Genomic DNA, 24,829 nt, shown 5'->3' on the forward strand with positions numbered 1-24,829 from the left:
ATCCTTTACATATTTTGCACCATGAAAGTCAAACAACCTTTGTGCCTGTGACCACACCAACTATTCTGTGCTGTAAAATTATGCGCAGCCTCTTCAATACATTATCACCAAAAAGGAAAAAACAACCAACAACAACAGTGACAGTAAACAAATTTATTTTGTCATCTGCATTTACAGCTGGAATTCTGGGAATTCGAACACGACGTCTTTGCCTGTGAGTTTCTTGTAGACACCAGAGAAAGTCTCAACCTGAAACAACAAAAGAAAACAGTTCAACTTCAGTATCTCAATGTTTTTTTTACAGTGTAAATGGGTTCAAATGATTTGACAGATCAACAGACTGAATATTTTCTCAATTTCATGACTGGTGGTATGAATTATAAGATACTTTTTTTCTTGTCATGGTGGAATAGCTTCAGAAATAACGCTAAAGCTTAAGATTTTAATTACATTTGACTGATTATGCCTGATTTGGTAATTAAAATGTCAAACAAGGAATACATGACAAATCACCACATTTTCACTTTGGCACCAGGAGAGAAAACTAAAACACCAATTTGTTATGAAAAAGATCATGAACATCTTCTGAGGCAGAGTTTGTGCACTGCATGGTTTAGCTCCCCAGTAATGGCCCCAAAGGGACTCTGGGAAGATGTAGGAATATGCAGGACGCCCGTCCTCACCGACCAGCAGCCGGGGACAGAGCTTTTTCTCCGACATTGTGGAACGGGACTGTACGTCTCAGCTGGAAAGCTACGCTCCCATACGCCACCAGGACAGAGCCAGGAGAGCAACCTCGCTGGATATCCATGTCGGATAACAACAGCAGCCAATGACTGCACAGATGTGGGGACTGACCATTTCTGAATATAAGTGGCTGCTTTCACAAACAGCAACATCTGATCTAAGCACTCCTGGTTCCAGTACTGCATCAGTAAGTTTAACATTTCCTATTACTGCTTATCGCTGTCAAACCCTGATGATGTTTAGAGCCACAACGATTGGTCCATTCATTCATTAACCGATTGAGGAAAAACTACTTTGACATCACATTAGGCATTTCTCACAATTTTCTGATGTTTTCATAAAATCAAGACAATAAAGAACAGATTAATTAATAAAGAAAATCACCGTTTTAGCCCTAATCATGTTATCACGGCATTCAGACGTTCACTCCACCTGCTTTTATGTGAACTTACTTTGTGTTCGACATTGTTCTGCTGCGCCTTGTCCAGATGGACCTTGATGAGCCTGCTGCAGTCCTGTTTGACTCTGATCCTCTTACCCACGATCTCGCTAGGGAACACCAGGTCCTCCAAGATGGCGTCGTGGACCGCAGTTAGAGTACGGCTGAGGGAGGAATCAAAGAAAAATCACATAAATACCTAAAATTCATACAGGCCCAACACCAAGCTCAGGAGTCTGTGAAAACCATAAAGTAGATCAAACATAATTTAATACATTTCTGCTTCAATATGCAAGGAAAATAATGTAATTCTAAAAACGTGTATTTGCATTTGCAGTTTCCAATTCATTGTAACAGTTTGTGCACTGCATGGTTTAGCTCCCCAGTAACGGCCCCAAAGGGACTCTGGGAAGATGTAGGAATATGCAGGACGCCCGTCCTCACCGACCAGCAGCCGGGGACAGAGCTTTCTCTCCGACATTGTGGAACGGGACTGTACGTCTCAGCTTGAAAGCTACGCTCCCATACGCCACCAGGACAGAGCCAGGAGAGCAACCTCGCTGGATGTCCATGTCGGATAACAACTGGATTCATACTTCATAGTATGATAGTTGTGATCATCATCACAACTATCTGATTTACTTTGTCTATTGATTAGTATGGAGATAACTTTATTCCTAATGCTAAAATGTCCAGAGTGCACGACAGACCTTCAAAAGGGGTTTCAACAGTCAAATTTGTTTTTCAAAACACTCGAAATGAGCTGCTAGTGTCAGATAGACTTGAGTAATATTGACCAAAAACTATCTGTATTTGATAAAACTCAAATGGTTATGTTCAGTGCTGAAATGATTTGTTGATCAACTGCATTTTACTTTGCTACTTTGTCAATTTAGATTGCTGTAAATCATTTTAAATTCAAAAACAAAATTTTGATTCCACCCTCTAAATTTTGATGAATTGCTGCTCTTTTATCTTCCATAACATTTGATTAGCTTTGAGTGCTAAGCTGTTGATTGAAAAAAAAAAATTTAATGGGAATTTTCATCTTTTTCTGATATTTTATAGACCAAATAATTAACTGAGAAAATAATTGGCAGGATAGTCAACAACAAAAATAATCATAAGTTGCAGATTAAACTATGCTTACGGGGTTACTTGTGTTTAAGATTTTACAAAATTGTTTTAAAATCAACTAAACATGGAGATTGAGTCACTTATTAGGAGGTGGCCACATGAACAACTATGATGGTTTACATAAGTTTATATAGTGATAGCAATACAGTGTGATAATGTTCTGGAAAATCCAATGAAAGCAAATTAAACTTAACAAATCAGAGTACTTCATGCAAAAATACTGCAACTCTGTAGAACTATAGCTACAACTGACAAGACTTTCGGTATCTCTTAATCTGCCGACTACTTTCTTGATCCATCAAATTGTCTGATCTATAAAATGTGCAAAATGGCAAAATAAGTCCTTCATCATTTCCCAGAGCGTAAATATACATATTTCAATATTTCATTTTTTCAGCCCAAAAATCTCCAATGTGCCTCTAAAAGCTTTATTAAATTATGTGTTTTAGCCACGCAGCCATAAACACCTTAACACTGCTCAGTTCACCATTAGAGACACACAAAAAAAAAAAAAAAGCAAATGCTCACATCTGAGGCAGTGACTTTTATGGTATAAAAGCAACTTAAATCAAATTTAATTCAATTATTTGCCAATCAACAATTTATTAATAAACTCATATTTGCTAGCACTGCCTAAACACAACGTGATATATTGTCATATCACGCATACATTCATTTTACTCGGAGGAGTTCCTGCAACTTATAACTGTAAGCGTAAGTATAACACAGTAGTGACAACAACAACAACAACAACAATAGGAATATGAAAGACGGCCAAATCCACCTGTCCAACATGTCATACACACTCAGGAGTGCTCCCATGGTCTGACAACAGGATGAATTCTCAGCCTGTGTGAGATTTAGGTCACAATGTCTACTCACCTCCTGGGACGCTTCTGCTTATTCTTTGTGCGGCTTTTCCTGGTGGGTTTGGGCAGAATTCTCCTCTGAAAATCAAAATTGTCATTTTGTTAATCTCAGATTAGAATTCAAACATTCAAAAAGCTTTGAAGCTCAATTAATTCAACAAAGAATATCAGTAACAAAATGAATGAGGGTAAGACTGATCTTTTGGGTCAATATTAGATATAACCTGCTCATAATCATGTTCCTCCTTGTTTTACTGACGCTTCAATATCAGTATCAAATGTTCAGAGTTTGACACTTACATCATGAACATGAAAAACATATTGGAGACACAGAAGAGTGACACTTTTCTCTTACAGGAATGGTTTTCAAACTATTATCAATGACTAACTTCCCACACCCATATCAAACCCTGGCAAATAAAACGATGTGCACTGCATGGTTTAGCTCCCCAGTAATGGCCCCAAAGGGACTCTGGGAAGATGTAGGAATATGCAGGACGCCCGTCCTCACCGACCAGCAGCCGGGGACAGAGCTTTTTCTCCGACATTGTGGAACGGGACTGTACGTCTCAGCTGGAAAGCTACGCTCCCATACGCCACCAGGACAGAGCCAGGAGAGCAACCTCGCTGGATGTCCATGTCGGGTAAAACAACTGTCAAGACAGACTCATTTTACACCATCATAATTTATCCTTCTTGTAGCAGGTTGTGGGGGGTCAGCAGGGGTCTATTTTTATTTGCGCTAGACAACTTTATTTCGCAAGTTATGGTAAGTCCAATAAAACAAAATTTACACCTTAAGAAAGGTCACCACCCTTCAGTTAGTCCACAAAACCCACGTGGACAAGGTAAGACCACCCCACAACTCTGCAGTATCCATCCATGGGTGAGAAACTGAGGTAGAAATCAGGATCATCATCCTCACCTGTGCAATGAAGACCACGTGCTTTCCGCTGAACTTCTTCTCCAGCTCCCTCACCAGACGCACCTGAATCTTCTGGAAGGACTTCAGCTGAGGAACGGGAACAAAGATGATGATGGCTTTCCTGCTGCCACCAACCTCGATTTCCTAAAACAAACAAACATAATATAGTTAACATGACAGGTCTGTCTGCATATGTGGGATATTGTCTCTGTGACAAACCAACAATCATTTCAGCGTCCTAAATGTAAAGTTGCCAAATAAACAAGCAAAGACAGTTAAGTGTGACAAAATAGTCTGTTTCACTGTAATAATGTGCACTGCATGGTTTAGCTCCCCAGTAACTGCCCCAAAGGGACTCTGGGAAGATGTAGGAATATGCAGGACGCCCGTCCTCACCGACCAGCAGCCGGGGACAGAGCTTTTTCTCCGACATTGTGGAACGGGACTGTACGTCTCAGCTTGAAAGCTACGCTCCCATACGCCACCAGGACAGAGCCAGGAGAGCAACCTCGCTGGATGTCCATGTCGGATTGGATCTCCATTTCAACATTTACAATCAGGAGACACCCATATTTAAAAAAACAATGTGACTCGCAGCAAAAACAGCCCTATGGTGGTTCTAAGCTTTATATGACTTAAAAAAGTAATATGCAAGTAGCAGAGATGGCAATACGAGAAAATGTTTTCTTACCTTTGCTGCAGTGATGTTCAGCTCTCTGAGCTGAGCCTTCAGGTCGGAGTTCATCTCCAGCTCGAGCAGAGCCTGCAGGGAGACAAATCAAATCAGCATGGAATATCCATTTAAACACCACTCTGACACATTTACATGTGCTGCAAGAACTTATCTATTCATTGGACAGATTTTGTCTCAAGCAGTCTTATCAGTATGTTTGGTAGGGCAGACCATGCTGCTGCAGAGTGGTGCGGCCCATGATCAATGGGAGCGATCATGCTACTGCACAGTGGTGCTGCCCACATTCGGCAGGAGTGACCATGCTGCTACAGAGCTGCGCTACCCATGTTCGGCAGGAGCGACCGTGCTGCTACAGAGCGGTTCTGCCCGTGTTCAGCAGGAGCGGCCATACTACTGCAGAGTGGCGCTGCCCATGTTCGGCAAGAGCGACCGTGCTGCTGCAGAGTGGCGCTACCTGTGATTGTGAGAAGCGACCAAGTGGCCGTCTTGTTGAGGTTGTGATATGTAAACACACTACCACACATTTCCCCAGTGATGGGAGAGATGGAGCCAAGTTGAGTCTGGCGCATATTCCAAGACACCACTGTCGACATCCATGAAAACATTGAGTCTGTGGTGGATTTCATCTGTAAAACAACAGAAGCAACTGGACCCAAAACTGAAATTAAATCATTCCACAACTGGGTCCCATGAGTGCCAGAACTATCCAGGATGCCGTAGACACACACGCACGCACTTGGCAACGTGGACAAAAAGCTGCAGCGTACAAAGTCAGAAGAGGCAAGACAGAGCTAAAATACAATGTGCAGGTTTAAGGAGCAGACAGGATTGCATTTTACTGTGGTTAGACTTTGTATCATTTAAAGCGCTGAATGACTGACTTTACATACTAAACATTTAAAGTTACATCCTGGATTTAGATACACAAATACCAGTTAAGTGGTGTGCAATATTACTTAGTGATGTCTTAACATTAAATCTTAAAGTCCCTGAAAATACAAAGCAGTGTGATTCAGGCTTATATAGTGTATTATCTCAAAGTGTCTAGCTTCTAATATATTCATAACAATGATCATTTTAGCATGAGCAGTCACACTGTACATACACAACATGAAGCTTAACATTAAACTGCAGTAAAGTTAACAGGTGATTTGATGATGTGAAATCTGGCAGTCTTACCTGGGAGATCCCAGACTCAAACTCGTCTGGCTTTTCGCCATTAGGCTTCACTATTTTGGCGCTGGTACTGAACATGGCCTTTGTCTCTGCGGAGAAATATGAAGACGAGGGGTCACACATACAGATAGCCATATACACTTGACTGACATGAACCCTGGAGGAGCTCCTTCAAACTTGCTCAGGCTAGGCTACAAGTTAGCTTAGTGCTAAGCGTGACCACAGGGCTAGCACACGAAGATTGTCAATTTCGTGACTAGTTTGAGGCATAATCGATTAACCCAAGAAAAACACACAGCTTCAATAGAAACTAGACTCTCTGTCTATAAAGACAAGCTGCATGTCAGCTAGAAGGAGTTACGGCTACGTTAGAAGAAGCGTTAGCTAGCTAATATAACTCAATTACCTCAACAACAATTTAGCTTAGAAGTTTCATGTGGCAAAAACATGTAACCAGCTTTGTCTCACGTTAAACTACTGACACAGAGAGCTTTATATATTCAGTCTACTACCTCCTCCAGTGTAACTTAGCGGCTATCTGAACACATGCACGGCCTGCTAACTGCTCCCCGGTACAAGAACACCATTCACCGGAGCTACACTACTACGCTTTATTCTGTCATATAAAACAGCCATCCGTCGCCTCAAACCACATAATCTAACGTATCAGAGACTTAAGATGCTTTACGGTGGGTTTACACAAAAATAAAACGGCATTAAAGCACATTTTTGGCTACAAATGCCATTCCTGTTGAAAGTAACACGACTAACCTCTGTCAACGACGGCCAAGGAAGAGGCCGGAACATCGCGAGAGTTGTATTAATCCAATCAGGGCGTCCCATTTTGTTATCGCGAGAGCTCTTTTACACCCCGCTTTGAGCGATAAAAAGACAACGCGAGACTTTCGTGAGAATTTCCGGTGACAACATTACTTTTAGATCTTTTGGACTGGTTTTGCTTTGTTTCTGCACTTTTCGGGCTTTAAAGAAAACTGTGACTTTGCTATTTAAAGACTCCAGCAGAGGTTATACCGTTTTAATATTTATAAGGAATAGTTTTTGGCGTTTATGTGGGTTTTTCTGTGATTCAGGGCAAGCAAACTAGCTAGTAACGTTACTAGCTAACGTCAGTTTTGGCATCCTTGAAGTTACGTGCTGCTGAATTTGACCTACAGTTTTACGGTTTCATAGCAAAACACATTCACCAGCCATATTTGATGGTATTTTATTGCGTTTTAAGTTAATATCACGATGTCAGCCACCTCTGTGTCACAGAAGTTTCTTGGTAGACCGTGATGTTTAGACTGACTGGTCTTTTCAGAGCAGTACGTAGGACCGTCTGCAGCGCCGCCGACGACATGGCCAAAGACAAGTTTTTCTACGCTGTAAGGAAGGGATTCAAACCAGGAGTGTACAATTCATGGTGAGACTATTTCCATCAACCAAAGTCGTTCATCTCTCATAGAGCATTTCCTTTTGTGAGAGGAGGTGCAATGCCAAAGTCCATCCAAATATGTGATGGTTTAATGTCTTCTTGGTATTTGGCCAAACAACACATCAGATAGAAGATCATTTAAAAGTATTTTGTAATCACAACAATCCACTCTTTAATTCGGCTTAGAATTAAAACACGATCAACCGTTTATATTAATTATATTTCATTTTCTTCATCAAAACACAGCCAGTGATGGGCGTTGCTGAGCAGCATTAACCACATCTAAAGGATATTTTTTCCCCATACGTAAAATTTATCGTAAGGCCTTAATGATCTGTAAAGTGTGTTAAGGTGTGTTCTGCTATGCTGCTGAAAATCAAGAGACTTAAATCTGCCAGATTTTTATTTTAAGGTTTGGTTCACCAAACGTATAGATATGAAAAGATATGCAGAATAAAGAGCCATGGAACTGTGATCACATCACAGCAACCTTACTATTCAAAAACAATGTCCAACTCAGTATGCATCTGATAGATAATATATACATATATAGTCTGGAAAGATTTGCATGATTCCTGTTCTGATGTTTTGAATCATCATGCAGTAATTAGTTCCCTCTTTTATGTTTATTTTTACTCTGATGTAGGGATGAATGTAAGAGCCAGGTAGACAAATTTCCAGCCGCCTCTTTCAAGAAGTTTGCTTCAGAGAAAGATGCCTGGGCGTTCTTCAGAGGAGTCGAATCCTCTCCAGTTCCAGAGGTGAAGCAGGGTAAGCAGATCCGGACCAACATGAAGCTTCTCTTCTGCACAAACCCTTAAAACAACTTTTTCTAGAGGCTGTAAATGATCAGGCCTTGAGCAGGGGTGGATCTGAGAATGCCTTGTCATTAAAAAGGCTGTACTAGTTATGATCCTAACAGTAAGTTAATCCATCAACGGTCATATAAGGGATGACTCAGTGCCTCCGAGCCCTGATCTAGGAGTGTAAACTTCTATCACGATCCTAATTGAAATCTTTTTTCTTATGTTAATTTACACCTGCTGAGGTTTTTTCCCAGTTTATAGTTCGGTAATTATATGACGAGTATGTGCTTTCAACAATCATTTCGTAACAAATGTTGTTATTGAGCAGATCTGTGACTGAAATGTCCATGTTCTGGGAGATAGTCATGGAGGGCCTTGATACATAGTATATGGTTCTGGATCAGTGCTAAATTCTTCCATATAATCACTACAGTGGCACTTTGCAAACAATCTCTATACACTTAAAAAATTAACAATTAGTGTTTTTTGCTTCCAGTGGCTCAGAGTGTGGAGTCAGCTGCCGCTCTGCTTCCTAAAAGAGGCCCAGAGCCTCTGGAGTATATCCCTCTTGGTAAAAAGAGATGTCACTCAGAAGAGGACACGGAGTCCCATCCCAAACGAGTCAAACAGTCAGAAAGCTCGTCTTCAGAAAGTAAAGACGGATTCACATACATGGGTAAGATGCTCAAATATATGTGGAAATGAGATAAATGTGAAATTAATTCTGATATGGAGTTCTTTGTCTGACTTGAAGTGAAATGTTAAATCTCATGTAGTTAACACTTAGTATGCTCTGTAGAAGTCCAAATGGAGGAAATAGGGAGACTGAATGAAGCTTAAACTCACTTCAGTGTCACTTAGAGCTGTTCTTTCTTGAACAGGTGATGCTGTGGTCGTTTACACCGACGGCTGCTGCTCATCAAATGGACTAAAGGGCGCCCAAGCTGGCATCGGAGTGTACTGGGGTCCCAACCACCCACTGTGAGAACATACACTTAATAGATGCACCTTTAACTGACTTTAAGCTAATTTTAACCATTCTAGCTTCTAAGCAGTTCTCTAAAATAAAATATGATGCTTTCCTGTAGAAATGTTGCAGACCGTCTGCATGGAAGACAAACCAACCAGCGTGCAGAAATACAGGTACAGCATGAACAGAATTTTTGGAAACATTTAGCTGTCTCGTATAAACACAAATACATAGGTGTGTTAATAATTTTAACCAGGTTGACTAACTTTCTATTCACTGTTTCTGTGCATGTGAACCAGGCAGCCTGCAGAGCGCTGGAACAAGCCAAAGAGAAGAACATCAAGAAGTTGGTCCTCTACACCGACAGCAAGTTTACAATCAACGGTGAGTCACAATTATGTTCATCTCCAACATGTGACAGGTTCAGGGTTTTGAATTTCACCATAGCAGACCATGATGAGTTTGTTGTGAAGTGTGTGTGGTGTGTTGGTGCTGCAGGTGTGACCAACTGGGTGAAGAACTGGAAGCTCAACGGCTGGCGGCTGAAATCTGGAGGTCAGGTCACAAACAAAGACGACTTTGTGAAGCTGGACAGACTGAATGCAGAGCTGGAGGTGGTCTGGGTAAATAATCAGCCTGCGTCACGTCACCATACAGACAAGTAACATCACCTTGAACCCAGTCCCTTCCTTCTTGCATTCAACTAATTTATTACAGACTCACTGAAGAGTCAAGAGTTATAAAATAAAATAAACATACAAAGACCACAGTCCTAACTTTTGCTTTCTACAATCAATGGTTGAATTGCTCCTCAAGTAAAGCAGCGTGGTACACAACCTGCATCATAACTTTCACCTTACACCTTCATTGGAAAAAAACCTAAAACTCACTTTTAAAGACTGACAAACAAAAAAATCGTTAAACAGCGAGCAAGAAAAACAACATGTTTAGACTTATTTGTGGGTGATCCTACGGTAATTGTCATCATATACTGTATGTACAGTACTTTTTTATTGTAGGTTTCTTTTTGCAGTCTAGTGCCCCATGCTGCGAGGGGGTGACTCCTAGGGCCTTTTCATTTGGGTTTCCTTTGTCTGTTTAAACATGCTGAGCCTAGCCATGCCACACTCAAAATGGGTCACTCATGGAGTCGAGCCAAAAGGGCGCCCAAAAACCTCTAAGCAGGTTGCAGTTATGGTTTGCTGACTTAGATGACCACTAGGGGCACTAGAGGCTGATTAGAGTAAACAGCAGTTCACAAGTAAAGCCACTGTGGTGCTGGAGCAGTTTTTTTTAAAGTTCTAGTTTCCTTCAAAAGGAATATTTTTCGCACAGTGTACCAGTGGACCATCAGGGCTGAGCTTTTTGGGGCCACCCTAAGGCAAACGGACTATTTGGAACTCTTTAACCATAAGAATGAGTCACAAACATGTTGATTTATGTTGTTCTTGCTTTTTTGTAACCTGGTAAATGTTTATCTTTGAATGATATAATTTCTTGTTTCTAGTGTAATGTTGCAAAGCCCATCCCAAAATGTTGAAATTGATTGTTTTGTTTGCTTTTGCAGTGTTGCCCACATTCCTCCTAATACAGATTATGAAACAGGCTTCACACTTAATGAGGGTGGATGGCACTTTTTTGAGGCTGTTCTTTATTATAAGTGCCAAGTCAGAAATATCGGTGCTTTCAAAATAGTTTCTGAGCTTTAATTACAACCTGAACGTTGACGCCAACGATACTTCCATGTCAAAAATGTGATCAACCATGAAGCCTCAAGCTGTGACCAAGAGGTTGCAAGGCACCAGGGAGTGCAACATCATCCTACATCTGACTGGTGTTAGTCCTCTAGGATGAAGACACAGAGGAGATTACAAACAAAAGTTTATAACACCAAATGACTTTACAGGTCAGAAACATTATCTCCTCTTCTTCTCCATCTTTCTCCAGATACATATTCCAGGTCACGCTGGCTACAAAGGTAACGAAGAGGCCGACAGACTTTCAAGAGAAGGAGCAGTGAAGCCCTTAAAGCCACAGGAAACAGACGACTGCAGTTGAAGAGATTTGCTGCAGGACAGCTCATATTTTCTCTGGTTTAGGTTTGTTTTATTTCTCTAAAGCACTGGTGACTGAACCAAAATCTGTAAAATGTTAGTCCGTTAAATGTTCATTTAAATTATGTTTAATGTTTTAATAAAGTTTCTGCTTCAGCTGCTTGTGGGTTTTTTTCATATTCTGTGATGCACCATGAAATGAAAGTGGATCAGTGTGAGGTTTCTTCTGAGGATTGTTTTTTGTTTTCCTTTTGAGGAAAGGAGATGATGATAAGGAAGAATGTGAAGGAAAGTAGGGATGAAAGAGAGAGAGAGAGAAGGCAGCAAAAGGTACGACAGAGGTGAGGGAGAGCAGGGTGATGAGCAGGAAGGGTGGGGGAGACACCAAATTCAAAGAGAAAGGAGGAATGAAAAGGAAGTGGACAGATAGTCTAGAAACAAGAACAGGAATAGTCTGGAAAGACAGGAAGTGTGTTGTGGGTGGAGATGGAAAATATTTGTTTGTAGTTAGATTTCTAGATTAGAAAGGCAGATTCGGTGTAGCTGTAATACAGCTGATCGACCAGCAGGAGGAGCTCCAGGTTTTTGTTAGAGCCCAGAGGAAGATGATGGGGTTTACTTAAGGATCTGTTTGAATGCCGATTGACATATTTGATGCATGCTGTTTCATACACATCACGAACATTAATTAAAACTATATTTAGATAAAGTTTATGACCATAAAACTCAGTTGAGAGTAAAGGTGTATCAAACCTGGACCACATAAAATGGGAGATGACAAACAGACTCTAAACCATGAACACATTAAGTGCTGAATGGGCTGCTCATACAGGTATTTCATTCATTCATTCTTGTTTCCACCAGAGGAATAAAGACTGAAAAACAACTCATTATTAATAACTATGAGGGAACTGTGAGAATTTGGCAGGCTCAGTTCAAAGCTCCTGTCATCTCATACTGGGCAGGGCAAAAACAAAACATGAACATTTAATTCTATTCATTAGGATCCCCTTTAACATCAAACATATTCTTTCTAGGGTCCAATCTCACAACACTTTTACAGACAACATAATAAGAAAGAAATAATTGTCAAAAATATTAATAATGAATAAATGAAGAAATAAACACAACAAAAAGCTCCAAAAATTAGATGCATCATAGGTAAGTAATGTCACATTTGTAAGTGTCCCAAATGCAACTGAGGAATTACTTGTTATTTTAGTTGTTATATACAAATTTAGCAATAAATATATAAAACAATAGGAGGGAGACTGAACCAGGGGATGCTGTTAAAGGAGACGTTTTAAAAAACGTTTCATGAATTGCATGTACAGGCAAAGAGTTCTGTACATTTCTCTTTGCTTTACAGTGTTCCTCCTGTATAATTGTACCTCTCCGACCTTGCCTAAAACATTATTCCAAATGTTTATCCAATAAAAAAGTGGACAACTTTGTAACACATACATTATATTTATCATAACTAATAACAGATATGTGGATATCTAGAGCTAGAAAGGAATTAAGCGCTGGCACAGAAAGGTAGTTGTGTGCACATCCGACCCTATATTTAGGTCAGGTGCAAGATAGCAGACTCTGTAAAGACTGTCTGCACACCAGGTTATAACTTAAGAACTTAGTTAGACCGAACAGGCAACAGTTCAACTCTACTGGGTCTTCAACAGGCAAACAGCTACCAGGACAAGGAATACATGGGCACGTCAACCAGTCGGGCAAAACTACAGACCTAGGACCCACAGATGAAAAAAATGAGTGCCAAAGGATGCAGTGTAACTGAGTTTGGAGAAGTTGGAGGAAGAGAAGTTCTCTGAGGCTAAGGACAAAGAGGCCAAGAGAGACCTGAAGAACAACAGTATGTTAAAGTTGCTTAGATTGATTTTTTTTTTCACACAACACAGCAAGCTCTGATACATCGCCTTATAAAGTTTTATTTTTTTTACCGCTAACTTGTTAGCAAACAGTTGCCGGCAGACATGGAGCACATTGATTATTCATTAGCGCTGGTGTTTGTGTCCACGTGATGAATGAAAGTCCATTATGCACTCTGCTTTTTTAGCTCTGTTTTGGTTTCCACCAACTCCAGAGGGAAATATCTGTCTGTTCGGCTGATAAATGCTCCACTGTGTTCACCGGCATGTCTCTAACTGTGTCTGTCTGCTGTTTGCTGCTGGGCAGGTAGTGTGCTGTGGGTTTATTGAAGCTTGTTTGCTTAAAACCAGTTGCCCAAGAGACCAAACTAAAGCAGTGTATGTGCTGAAAAGCAAAAATCATGAGTTAAAAAAAAGGGTATAAAGCTGCGTGGAGCTGTCAGTAATTTTCTAGGGGATCAGATTTTCACATAAACATTTGACCAATACAAATATTAATTAGGGAAGCCTTAAATAAGCATGTGACATGTTAAGATTTTTACACCTACGGCTCCATCTTTACAAATTCATGTTGTTCGGCCTTTTTCAACCCGACAAAACTTTATTACAATTTCCAGTAGAGTTTCCAGAAGTACAGTATAGGAGGGTGAAATGTGAACTCCTCTCTCTCCTACTGTCTCCTTCCACCACCTTTTCTTCTTCTTTCTTCATGTAAGTTTTTTTTCTCCTTGTCCTTCCTCACCTTCCTCACCTCCTTGTTCCCTTCCTCCTCGCTATCCTTCTCATCAATGCTGGAACGTAAGTACAATGATGAGGTAGTTTAACGTGAGTATTTCTATTTTATTCTACCTTTTGTTTCCAGTTAACTACATTTCACAGGCAATTATTGTACTTTTTACACCACTTTTCGTCTCTTACTATAATATAAGGCATTGTTCAGTGCCAAACATCTCCATATCAAGTCATTTTATACTGTTATTGAGTCATTTTTCTATTTTTTAAACATTAAAAATCTAAGAATATTCCAACACATGCAAATTCCTCGTCTCAATTACTCTCTAAAAAGTTTTATTCATTCTTTTTTGTCTCAAGTCAGGCCGGGACTCCTTTCTAGAGCACTTTTTTTAACAAAAAAATAAAAACTGGTAGATTTTTTTAAATATATTTTAGGAAAATAAAGTTCTTAGGATGTAATTATGAATATAAACTGAGTTTTTAAAGTAGTTAAAATTACTCAACCTCAGATAGTAAAAGATTACACAGTACTGGATCAGTAATGATAATCCCATAATCACACCAGCAATGGTTCTACATGAGTATTTTTACTCTTGATACTTTAAGTACATTTTGCTGACAGTACTTTTACTTGAGTATGCTTATGAGTGCAGGAATTGTAACTTGTGGTGTATTTTTATATTGTCGTACTGCTACTTGTACTTTAGTAAAGTATCTGAGTACTTCTGCCACCACTGCCTCTCATCTCATTTCCTCTGGCAGACCTACTGTATGTGTTCGTAAAACATAATCAGTTCTGCTGATGGAAACAGAGAGAAGGAGAAATTAGAGACTCCCCCCTCCTCCCTCGCTGCCTTCCTCTTCGTCCTCCTCCTCCTCCTCCGTCCGCCGGTCGATTGGTCGGTGTCGATGTTGGAAACGGCAGGACGGAGGCTCGGGGTTCCTTGCTCTGACCTCGACCGCTACCTCGCGGCAAGCATGGGGCGCCACGACCCCGCCGGAGGCAGCCCAGTCTGAGATAGAGCGCCTCTCGGAGGTCAAAGGTCGCCCTGCAGCAGCTTCACCTCCTCGCTGGCTGAGCCTCGTTAGCACTCCTCCTCAGCACACACACATTTCTCCTCAGCAGACTGAGCTCTGGCATTGGTCCACCACTGCCCTGCTGGAGGGGAAGAAGACCGAGCAAACTGTAAAGAAACTTAACAAACCAGACATTAGAAACATCCTGCTCGCACTTCACTTAGAGGTTTTGTCAATTTTTAGACCAGCAGTGTCTAAAACAAACCGGAATGTTCTGCCGGGGTTGAAGAACTCTCTGACACCACAAACCGTCTGACACTGAGCGGAGGATGTTCGCTAAAGTGCTCGCAGAGCTAATGGGGAAGAAAGAAAACTTCATGCAGACATTCAGCAGCTTGACAGAGAATAAGCCCAGACTGAGCTGGTGATGTAGCCAAGTCGCTTAAGTCCAAGTCGAGTCTCACAAAGTTAGGGATTGCATCAGTGTCATGGGCATGTTTGGTCCCTAAGGACATATTTTAGCTGCTGTGGTCCTGCCTGATGTCATGATGAGCCTGCGTCTTCTTTCCCGAGGTCAATCTAAGTCGTCACGCTCATGTCCAAGTCACTGAAGTTATGTCTGAGACTCCAAAATGATTCCCATTGTCCTGGTCATTTGCTAAAGCCACATGCAAGTCACTGAGTTAAAAAGTAACTTAACACCCCCTGAAAATCATGTTTTTGCACTTCTCAACTTGCTGCAGTGATGTACAGATGTTCTCTAGGACCCTGTGACATCACTGTTGGGTGTGGCTACAGGTGCAACAAAGCAAAATTCGGACCACATCCAGCAGTCAAACTGAACTTTAAACTTTTATCTGAAAGTTACTCTTTAATGTTCAAGTTGCTGAGATCATGTCTGGAATTGTTTAGGTCCTGTCTTATTCGCGTAGGTCATGTCCATGTTGCTGATGTCATGTTTCAGTGACTTCAAGTCACTGAGGTCACATCTGAGTCTCTGAGTTAACTTCCAAGTTGCCAAGGTCATGTGTGCAGATGCTGAAATCATATCTGAGTCAGTGAGATCATGTCCAAAGTTTCTGAGATCATGTCCAGAGTTTCTGGGGTCATGTCAAGAGTTCTTGAGGTCATGTCTAATTCTCAGAGGCCATGTTTGAGTCCCCAAGGCCTCCTTTAAGCCTCCGAGTTTGATTTGAGATGCTCGACATGCTGAGGTCATGTCTAAACCACTGAGCTCATGCCATAGTCGCCACACCCGAGCCTCTGAGTTAATATATAAGTTGCTGAAGTCATGTCCAAGTCTCAGAGTTAATATCCAATTCTCTGAGGTCACAGCTGGAATTGATGAGATCATGTCTAATTTACCGAGGCTATGTCCTAGTCACCAAGGCCACCCCTAAGTCTTTGAGTTAATGTCGATTACGCCCAGAATTGCTGAGATCCTTTGGGATCTTTTAAGTATCTTTAGCGTAGCACCCACGACTGAAGAAGTTTCCTCTGCACAGATGTGCATGTAGAACATCAGCTGATTTCTGGGAAGAGAAATGTTGAGTTTGGTGGTTTCTTTCAATTATCAGAGCACGTCTAGCATTGACCATGATGCTCCTGTACTCCTCTCCAGTATTTTTCATCAAATTCAATGCAGTCCGGTGACCGTGTTTACACTGATGCTTCCTTTCTGATCTGGCATCAAGGAGAAGTTTGGCTTAGTACTAACTCACTGCAGGAGCCGCACTAAACATGGTGTCTGTTTCCATGGCAGCTGTGTCTGAAACCAGCTCCTCCACCTCCTTTGTCGTCAATGTGACGTTTGATATGATGGAAAAGGAGGGTTTCTTAAATGTTTTTGGTGAGGGTACTGAATTTCTGTCTAAAAGACCTTTCTGGTTTGTTAAATAAGGACTGTCATTCCTGTTAGGATCTGATTTCTCACTTCAACTTTTTTTCATGAACCTAACACCACAGAAACTGCTCAGTTTTCCCTCTCCAGATGAAGCTGTATTAATCTGTGAAATCAGAAAGCGCAAGAGGTAAGAGAGAATAAAAAAGAACCCTTCCGACTCTGTGATCATTAAGAAATCACCATATTAATCTTTTAAACTTTAAAATCTCTTATTTCTACCTTATTTCTTTAATCAGTGATCTCAAGATGGCCTTAAGGGTATTTCTTCAAATTTGGCACAAACATCCACTTTGACTTAAGGATGAACTAATTAGATTCTGGTGGTCAAAGGTCAAAGTTACTGTGACCTTGTCTGTGTCATTCTCGTGAAGGCAATATCTCAAGAATACCTTGAGGGAATTTCTTTAGATTTGGCTGAAATGTGCACTTGGAATCAAAGATGAACCAGTTAGATTGTGCTGGTCAAAGGTCAAGGTCACATGATATCTCAAAAAGGCCTTAAGGGAATATCCTCAAATTTAACACAAACATCCACTTGGACTCAAAGATGAACTGATTAGAATTTAGTGCTCAAAGGTCAAGGTCACTATGACCTCACAATACATGTTTTTTTTCCCATAACTCAAGAATTAATTCGCTGATTATGACAAAATTTTACACAAATGTCTAATAGGTTAAAAGGATGCAGTGATGACAGTTTATATCCAAAAGGTCAAAGGTCAACTTCACTCTGTCCTGCAAAAACACTTTTCTGTTCATTAGCCAATGTCATATCTCAGGAACAGAAGGGGACACATTTGGTCAGATACTGAATTGGTGACACTAATCTTGGGTGACCACCTTTAAACTGTGTTGAATATATCTGTTCTGTGCTGCCAGGTTAAAGATGTGTGTGAAGCATCCATATTTTCACAGACATGGATGTAAACCTGTAACTGCAACTTTACCGGATCACTGCAGTATACAACCACAAGGCCATGGGTGCAGATCCCGGGGGTGATGGGGGGGACATGCCCGCCCCAATTTCTGAAAAACACAAATTGTCCCCCCCAATTCTAAATAGCCTAAATGACTGAAACTGATCAAATGTATTTTCCGACTCCACATTCCCAATTCTAAAATAAATGAAAATTGTGGAACAAATATTTTTATAAATATATTTTCCAACTCCACCTTCCATCTCTAGCTTCTTCTTCTAAGGGAAGATAATGAGGAGAATTGGGAATCTGTGAGAGGCGAGAGATGAGAACGATAACATGCTTGAGACCCTGAAACTAGAAGTAGCACTAACTAACAGCAAAGCAGTGAAAAGGAGGGTGATGGCTGGCTCCATGTACTATTGGCTGTTTAAGAGAAATAAATAGTAAAGGTAAGCATATGATTCTTTGTGTAGTGCTTTTTGAATGACTTGGTGATGGTGATGAGCCTCTATGAAATCGTGAAATATGCTGGCAATCTCAAGCGCTCTGTGGGCATGATTTGCATGCGTGCAATTAAAAAAAAAAAAAATCACCACTGATTGTGTGTTGGTCAAATGACCCTTTAAACTTTAAGCACTGCGTATATGGACAAAATCATTCATGTATCTCTGATGGACGGCTAGTGCCTGCTAACACAACACATACAAATACTAAATTTCACTCTTTTTTGTGGATGGATAAAACTGTTGGTCAGTCAGGTCAGTGAACGCACCACAGGCCTCAGTCAGACCTCTCTGTGATGGAGCCTTATCCATTTTTTAATTATGTTAACCGATCAGTGTATCAGCTATTAGCAGCTTGGCAGGTTCCCGTCATCTGGGGCTTCATTATCTCGTCTCCCTGCTGATTTGCATCATGGACAGAAACACATGAATCAATTTGTGCCCTCGTAAAGAGTTTGGTGCGCTCTGCATCCCTGCAGCCATCGAAAGTTTTACTCCATAATGAGATTTCCAGCATTTGGAAATTATGACGCCTACTCTGATTAAGGAAAAAAAAATAAAATACTGGCATGAAAGTAAAAGTCATCATGGAAACACATTGAACTTATTGACTATTCATAGGATTTGCCTGAAAACGAGAGACACGTTTCAGGATGGTGTCTGTGTTTTTGAAATACAGAGAGGTGGAGTTTTTTACTCCCTTAACGAGTTTGTGTAAATCAGCAATTATTTGTTTGGAATGAGTTTAATTACAGTGTGAGACGTGTGACTTCTTATTAAAAGGTGAGTCTATATTTTTCGTATTGTCAATAAATCTCATAACATGAGAACAGCAACATGTGTTGCGTGTGTATCAAAGCCTGATATAGCTCCTTCCTCTGTGCCATAGAGCTCCACTGTTGTACAAAAACTATTAAAAACACATCAGTGAGCCACACTGTTTTATGACATGTTCCTACATTGAACTACACACTGTAGTTTACTTTGACTCAATCCCACATACACCATCCTGCCGTCCCAAATACTCACTAGAACACCAAATGTGGATTAATCCGCCGCTGAAAATAGTCCTTAGCAAATATACTGTTTACTTCCCTTTGTTAGATAAATAGGATGGTGACCAATACATAGCCGCTTTTACTGGTAGTAAACAGTATGACGTTTTTTGGTGGGTGGGGCTTTGCTGGAAGCAAAACAATTCTTCACAGACATTAGTCAGCACTAGCTAGCAAGTTCTGTTGGTTTGTTTTAGACAACGGAGGAAGATGATGAGAGTGGTGCATTTAGAAATACTCATTCTGAGTGCTGGAGCGCACTCTGGATCATTCGTAAATGTGGAGCGTTGTCTAAATGTACCATTCGGTTATCCAGAGCATCGCACTCTCGGAGTGGCAGACATGGCAGACGTGACGGACGTGAAAAGAAGTGACAGTGTAGTTGGTGCTCCAGCAGCATGTGCAGTCACTCACTCAGCTCTAGCTGTTTAGAGACAAATCCTAGTGCAGGGGTGGACAACCATTTTGGACCTTTAAGGGGTGAGAGGAGCCTCGAAGAGCTTCTTCTATTTTTTTTATACAAAGTTCAGGCTTTAAAGTGATTTTTTTCCGGCCAGTTTTAATTTAGTTATGGCATTAATTGCTTATAAATAATGATGAAAAACTGCGAACAAAACCAAACTTTTTATTCCAGACTTTTTCTGGGCCCTCATTCTACTGGGACTCTCGGTAATCAGTCCTACTTGGAACTGTACCTGTGTTTTTTCTTAAAACTTGTACCTCAAACAAGCCAACCGACTGACTGTGCTTGTCTAAAGTGTGTGAGAGCGTGTACCACTCTGCACACCCCGCCTGTCTCTGTGTGTATAAGATATTTATCTCTTGAGTGCTGACTCATGATAATGATGATAATAATCTTGATAGACTTGTGTCAGGATGTGTTTTGGCTGTGGACTGGATGTGTGTTGTTTGCTAATGTTTTATCTGTGTGTTTATGTGTAAATATGCTTGGCTTGCTGTGTGTGAATTTTAATGTCGGATCAGAGGGGTTAATCTGAGCTTGTGTATTTCAGCATATGTGTATTTTCGGACTGGGGGAACTTTTTTCAAATGTTTCAGAGAAACACCCTTTTTGTTGTGTCCATGTTGCATGAGCAATCATAGTTGGGGCGGCAGTAGCTCAGTCCATAGGGACTTGGGAACTGGAGAGTCACCAGTTCAAGTCCCCATACGGACCAAATATGGAGCTTGAATTGGTAGCTGGAGAGGTGCCAGTTCAGCTCCTGGGCATTGCTGAGGTGCCCCTGAGCAAGGCATGAACCCCGAACTGCTTGGAGCGCCTGTCCAAGGCAGCTCCCTCTTTCTGACATCTCTCTCTTTAATGCGTGTATAAGTCTTGTTTGTGCATGTGTGTGTGTATTTCGGGCCTGTGTGTATATGACAACAGAGTGAAAAAAAAAAGAATTTCCCCTTAGGGATTAATAACATATATCTTCTTCTCGTTCCTAGAACGCTATTTTGAGGGAGTTTTTAGCTCCTATTTCAGAGTAGGTATTCTCTCAGCACAAGAGGAAGGGTGAGTGACGTAAGTGTATGCTGATTGATCCTGATGTTGTAAGTGTCCCAGCAAGCAACAGTCGTAATTTAAACGTATTGACTATATTTAGCTCCGATTTAGTCTAGCTACATGTAACCCAAATCTAGCCAATTTCTCCACGTATGTAAATATGTTTATCTCCATTTTTTGGACATGGTCTCTACATAGCTGTATAATTGATGACGTCTACACTTTGGCTATGGTTAGATGTGTACCAAATTTTCACTGATAGCCCAAATTCAGCCGTGATTTAACCTAGATGTCAGGTCTTCATGTAGACGGCTATTGGATGTTTTTTAAACCAAAAAATGCTTGCTGGGGTATGTTGATTGGTCAAACACAGCCAATGCAGCAATAAACATAAAAAACAAACACAAAACAAACAGCTCGTACCAAAAAAAATGGAAGAAAACAGATGAATGAAGGGACAGTTCAAGTCCAGGCTTTGCCTAGCATATGTGTGTTTTGACTCATCAAAACAAAATTAATGTTGCTATATACCAACCAATGGCTGGCTTACAGTACGTCACTTGAGCGTTCCTATTTGCGGTGCAAATGCAAGCAGAATAAAAGCCCTTTAAAGTATGTAGTTCTCGGGGGAGCTCGGTATTTCCTCTCAGGGATTCTCCAGAACTGTTCAGTCCAAAAAACACCTTGAACTTCACGATAAGTACACAATTTTGCATTGGGTACGTAATGTGAGGACGCCATTTGTTGGGTGCTAATTCGTTGATATCATGTGATCCGTTGTATGGGGCTACGTTGCACTGGTATGTCTTAATGGCGCACCATCATTAATGTTATTAGCTACATCTGTGTTTCCTGCTATGACAAGTCAAAATGTTTCCAATTTTAAAAAGCCCTACTGAAAGTAACATACGGTGTTTTAATTTCTCGTACTTGGTCCGTAGCACAGTTCTTTTTGCGGTCGGGTACATTTTGCGACCCGTGCAGACCTCAGCCCAGGCCTGAGGTGAGGCCAAGGTCGACAGGGTGGAGGAGCTGCAGTGCCATCCATCAGCTGCCAGTGCTCTAATTATGCAGCAGAGTCCTAACCAAGCGTGAGATGTCATTACACAGATGGAGCTCCAGAGGAGAGAGTGTCTGTTTGTCTGTGTGTCTGTCAGTCTGCATCAGTGTTCATCTGTGTGTGTGTGTGTGTGTGTGTGTGTGTGTGTGTGTGTACATCCATTATCTGAGGCAATGTAGCTGGAAGCAGCAACATTTCTCAGGACAAAGTGGTGAATGCTTCCTAATTCTGTAGAGGTTTACAGTTTGGAAAGTTCAAACACTTTAAAAACGAGGAGCATCTAACACTGTGTGGAAAAGGAGAACTACCTTGGCACAGGTACAGTTACAGTTTTCTGTACATTAGATAGAAGTATTGATGTGTCGGTTTTGTTTTGATCACAGCTCAGACAGAAATTCCAGTGGAGATCTGACCAGATCTGACGCTGCAGCAGAAGCAGAATAAAAGTCTTTGTGTCAGAATTATCATAAAAAAAGATTTAAAAGGTTTACATCAGAGGAAAACACTCAGCTGACTGCAGCATCAAACACCACAGCCCCAGTTTCACCTCCGCACCAAAAACTGACTCATAAACTTCTTTTAATTGCAGCTTTCAGTGTTTGAACTCCGCACCGCGAGCGCCCGTCGTCCTCATTATGAGGAGAGGTGAATTGTGGGTAGAATCTGCGGGTGGTTCGACAGCCCGCTGTGAGCGCTGATGTTTCAGAAGGCAGGAAACAGGAGACGAAAGAGAGGACGGACGTGATGGAAGTGAGGAAAAAAAAGATGAGAGTGGGAGAAAGAGACGACGAGAGAGGGAAGGGAGGAGACGGTGATGGTGAGGGAATTGGAGGACATTTGAGGAAACAGAAGAGGCAAAAGACAGACAGAAAAAGAAAACGAGAGGAGGAGGAGGAGGAGGGAGGAACTTTTTAGGAAGAAAGAGGGAAAAGGACAAAAGTGAGAAGACGAACAGGAGGAGGATTAAGGTGGTCTGGGGAATGGAAGCAGGATGACTGACGGAGACAGATGGAGAAGAAAAGGGAAAGTAGAATCAGCAGGAAGGAATGTGGAATGTCTGTATGGAAAGACAGTGACATGAAAAAAAGTGACCGGAGAGGGAAGGAAAGGGGAAAAGTGAGAGGAAATAGAGAGGAGGAGTCAGAGGGAGTTCAGGGTCACTGAGGGAAAACAAACTAGAAAAATTGAACAGTAAAATATGCTTAAAAACCAATGACATCACAACATTGTTGTCCAGTTATAGGTCATGATGTGTTTGGAGGGTGCACCATATCTTGCAACAACAACATATTTATCATTATGCACCAAAACACCAGAACATTTCTTGCATGTGCAAACCTACCGGCACTTGGCTGATAGATAAACGTACCACACTGATTAAAAGGTGAAGTATTTACCTCTGAGATGTAGCCTAGTTAGGAAAATGCAGGAGAGAAGGTGTCTAAACACGGTATTTAAGTGCAGTACTTGAGTAAATGTACTTTGCTCTCCTCTGAGTACTGCATGTGGTAAAGAAATGGGACACTGTGGTGCTGCGAGCTTCCTGCTGGCTGTTAAAAATGCTGTTCAGGTCTGCAGCAGGCTGAGATCCAGTGAGGCAGACAGTCTGAATCCCAAACACACATCCTGCCTCAATAGAATACATCTTCACACACACACACACACACACACACACACACACACACACACACACACACACACACACACACATTCAGACTGTTGGAGGCGGTACAGGTTGTGTTTTAGCACGGATAAATTACCACAAACATTAAGTAGAGACAGAATTCTGGATCAGGTTGGGAGGGAATATCTGCTGTTTTATCCCCATCTGTGACGGACAGGGGGCTGATGGGAAATGTGGTCCCAAATTGACGAAACACAAACAATGACGGGCAACATATCGTGTGCTCCTGCTGTATCACTTGATTATAGGGAGCCAAAGAGAAGCCCTCAGAGATCTGCCACAGGCCAATGAATATCTACATGTTTCTACATAAATTATCTCTTTTGGCTCATTTCTTCACTCAGTATCAAGTGTTCCACATCGTTTGCTTCGGGGGAACCGGAGCTTCCTCCGTGATTCAGTCCGCAGTTAATAGGAGGAATTATTATTACGTGGGCGTGTCGTAATTGACTAAGAAACACAAAAAAATCTCCAGTACTGAGTGGTTTTTAGTTTAGTAATCTCAGTAGAGATGGGAAATTTCCACACAGAAAAAAAAGGCTTCATGAGATTTTCTGGATGACTTTTAAAGGATTATTAATTTCTATTTATTACAACTTTCTGAAGGGCAAATTTCTGTTGGTCAAATGAGTCAAAAAACTAAATTCTCTCTTCAAAAACACCCACTGATCCAGATCCCACTGCAGCATGCTGCCAGGTTCTTATTATATACAGCAACAGTCCACAGACTTTACTGTACTGTATGTATTGATGAGTAGAATCTCAAAAATCGCTTATAAAAACAGATTTTTATAGATTCTCCGACCGCTGTGGTTCAGTAATTGTTTTTGTTTCGATTTTTCTTGTACTGTGCTGCTGGTGTGTCTGCGGCTTTGTTAGAAAATTCAATATGGAAAAAAGAAAAGAAAATGTTGATAAGGTTTCAGCACACCAAAAAATGTAAATTAATTTGGTTGGATTTTGTGTGCTCAGGGTGGTAGGGCTGCAAGCATCCATAAATAAAGCAGAGCAGCCTGAGAGGCATTGCCTTAGAGTAGCAGTGAGTAATTTGGTAACAACTGCAGGCTGATGAGTGTTTCAACATTTTGAGACTTTTTCAACAGCTTCCCTCTTCTCTTGTCTAGGTTTTGGCAGCTGGACAATCAGATGACACAGCTTAAAGAGTGTAGTATTTAATAATTTCTTTGTTCAAACCTGATTTTACATGTCTGTCTGTGTGCCCCTCCCCCAAAATCCTTCTTTTTAAAGGCCCTGAACATTTATTTTCTGACTCAGCCTTTCACGTGAAGTACTCTGATCATATATGA

At 41.1% G+C, this 24,829-nt stretch overlaps 2 protein-coding genes and 4 non-coding genes across 6 annotated transcripts; 1 reads left to right on the forward strand and 5 right to left on the reverse strand.

Moving 5' to 3' along the window:
• Nucleotides 1-138: 138 nt before the first annotated feature.
• On the reverse strand, nucleotides 139-6,828 carry rps7 (ribosomal protein S7). The gene is made up of 7 exons (XM_050057992.1): nucleotides 6,759-6,828; nucleotides 5,991-6,076; nucleotides 4,809-4,880; nucleotides 4,118-4,261; nucleotides 3,206-3,270; nucleotides 1,200-1,350; nucleotides 139-249 (listed from the first exon to the last, which is right to left on the reverse strand). Exons 2-7 carry the CDS (start codon nucleotides 6,063-6,065, stop codon nucleotides 172-174), a joined length of 585 nt encoding a protein of 194 aa, XP_049913949.1. The 5' UTR covers nucleotides 6,066-6,076; nucleotides 6,759-6,828; the 3' UTR covers nucleotides 139-171.
• LOC126399253 (small nucleolar RNA SNORA73 family) lies at nucleotides 596-816 on the reverse strand. Its single transcript, XR_007570870.1, has one exon. It is a non-coding gene; the product is annotated as a small nucleolar RNA SNORA73 family (small nucleolar RNA).
• On the reverse strand, nucleotides 1,543-1,763 carry LOC126399251 (small nucleolar RNA SNORA73 family). The gene has a single exon (XR_007570868.1). It is a non-coding gene; the product is annotated as a small nucleolar RNA SNORA73 family (small nucleolar RNA).
• On the reverse strand, nucleotides 3,616-3,836 carry LOC126399254 (small nucleolar RNA SNORA73 family). Its single transcript, XR_007570871.1, has one exon. It is a non-coding gene; the product is annotated as a small nucleolar RNA SNORA73 family (small nucleolar RNA).
• LOC126399252 (small nucleolar RNA SNORA73 family) lies at nucleotides 4,426-4,646 on the reverse strand. Its single transcript, XR_007570869.1, has one exon. It is a non-coding gene; the product is annotated as a small nucleolar RNA SNORA73 family (small nucleolar RNA).
• A 73-nt stretch (nucleotides 6,829-6,901) lies between the features above and the next one.
• On the forward strand, nucleotides 6,902-11,408 carry rnaseh1 (ribonuclease H1). The gene is made up of 8 exons (XM_050057991.1): nucleotides 6,902-7,410; nucleotides 8,069-8,193; nucleotides 8,725-8,904; nucleotides 9,110-9,209; nucleotides 9,317-9,371; nucleotides 9,498-9,582; nucleotides 9,697-9,821; nucleotides 11,146-11,408. The coding sequence occupies exons 1-8, from the start codon at nucleotides 7,283-7,285 to the stop codon at nucleotides 11,254-11,256; spliced, it is 909 nt and encodes a 302-aa protein (XP_049913948.1). The 5' UTR covers nucleotides 6,902-7,282; the 3' UTR covers nucleotides 11,257-11,408.
• The last annotated feature ends 13,421 nt before the right edge of the window (nucleotides 11,409-24,829 follow it).

Source organism: Epinephelus moara, chromosome 12 (genome assembly GCF_006386435.1).
Source record: "Epinephelus moara isolate mb chromosome 12, YSFRI_EMoa_1.0, whole genome shotgun sequence".
Classification (NCBI taxonomy): Eukaryota; Metazoa; Chordata; class Actinopteri; order Perciformes; family Serranidae; genus Epinephelus; species Epinephelus moara.

Coding starts and splice junctions, on each gene's coding strand:
- rnaseh1 (XM_050057991.1), top strand. CDS start 7,283: ATGTTTAGACTGACTGGTCTTTTCAGAGCAGTACGTAGGACCGTCTGC. Junction 7,411..8,068: donor CCAGGAGTGTACAATTCATG/GTGAGACTATTT, acceptor ACTCTGATGTAG/GGATGAATGTAAGAGCCAGG. Junction 8,194..8,724: donor AGTTCCAGAGGTGAAGCAGG/GTAAGCAGATCC, acceptor TTTTGCTTCCAG/TGGCTCAGAGTGTGGAGTCA.
- rps7 (XM_050057992.1), bottom strand. CDS start 6,065: ATGTTCAGTACCAGCGCCAAAATAGTGAAGCCTAATGGCGAAAAGCCA. Junction 3,271..4,117: donor ACGTGGTCTTCATTGCACAG/GTGAGGATGATG, acceptor TTTGATTTTCAG/AGGAGAATTCTGCCCAAACC. Junction 250..1,199: donor AGAACAATGTCGAACACAAA/GTAAGTTCACAT, acceptor TTGTTGTTTCAG/GTTGAGACTTTCTCTGGTGT.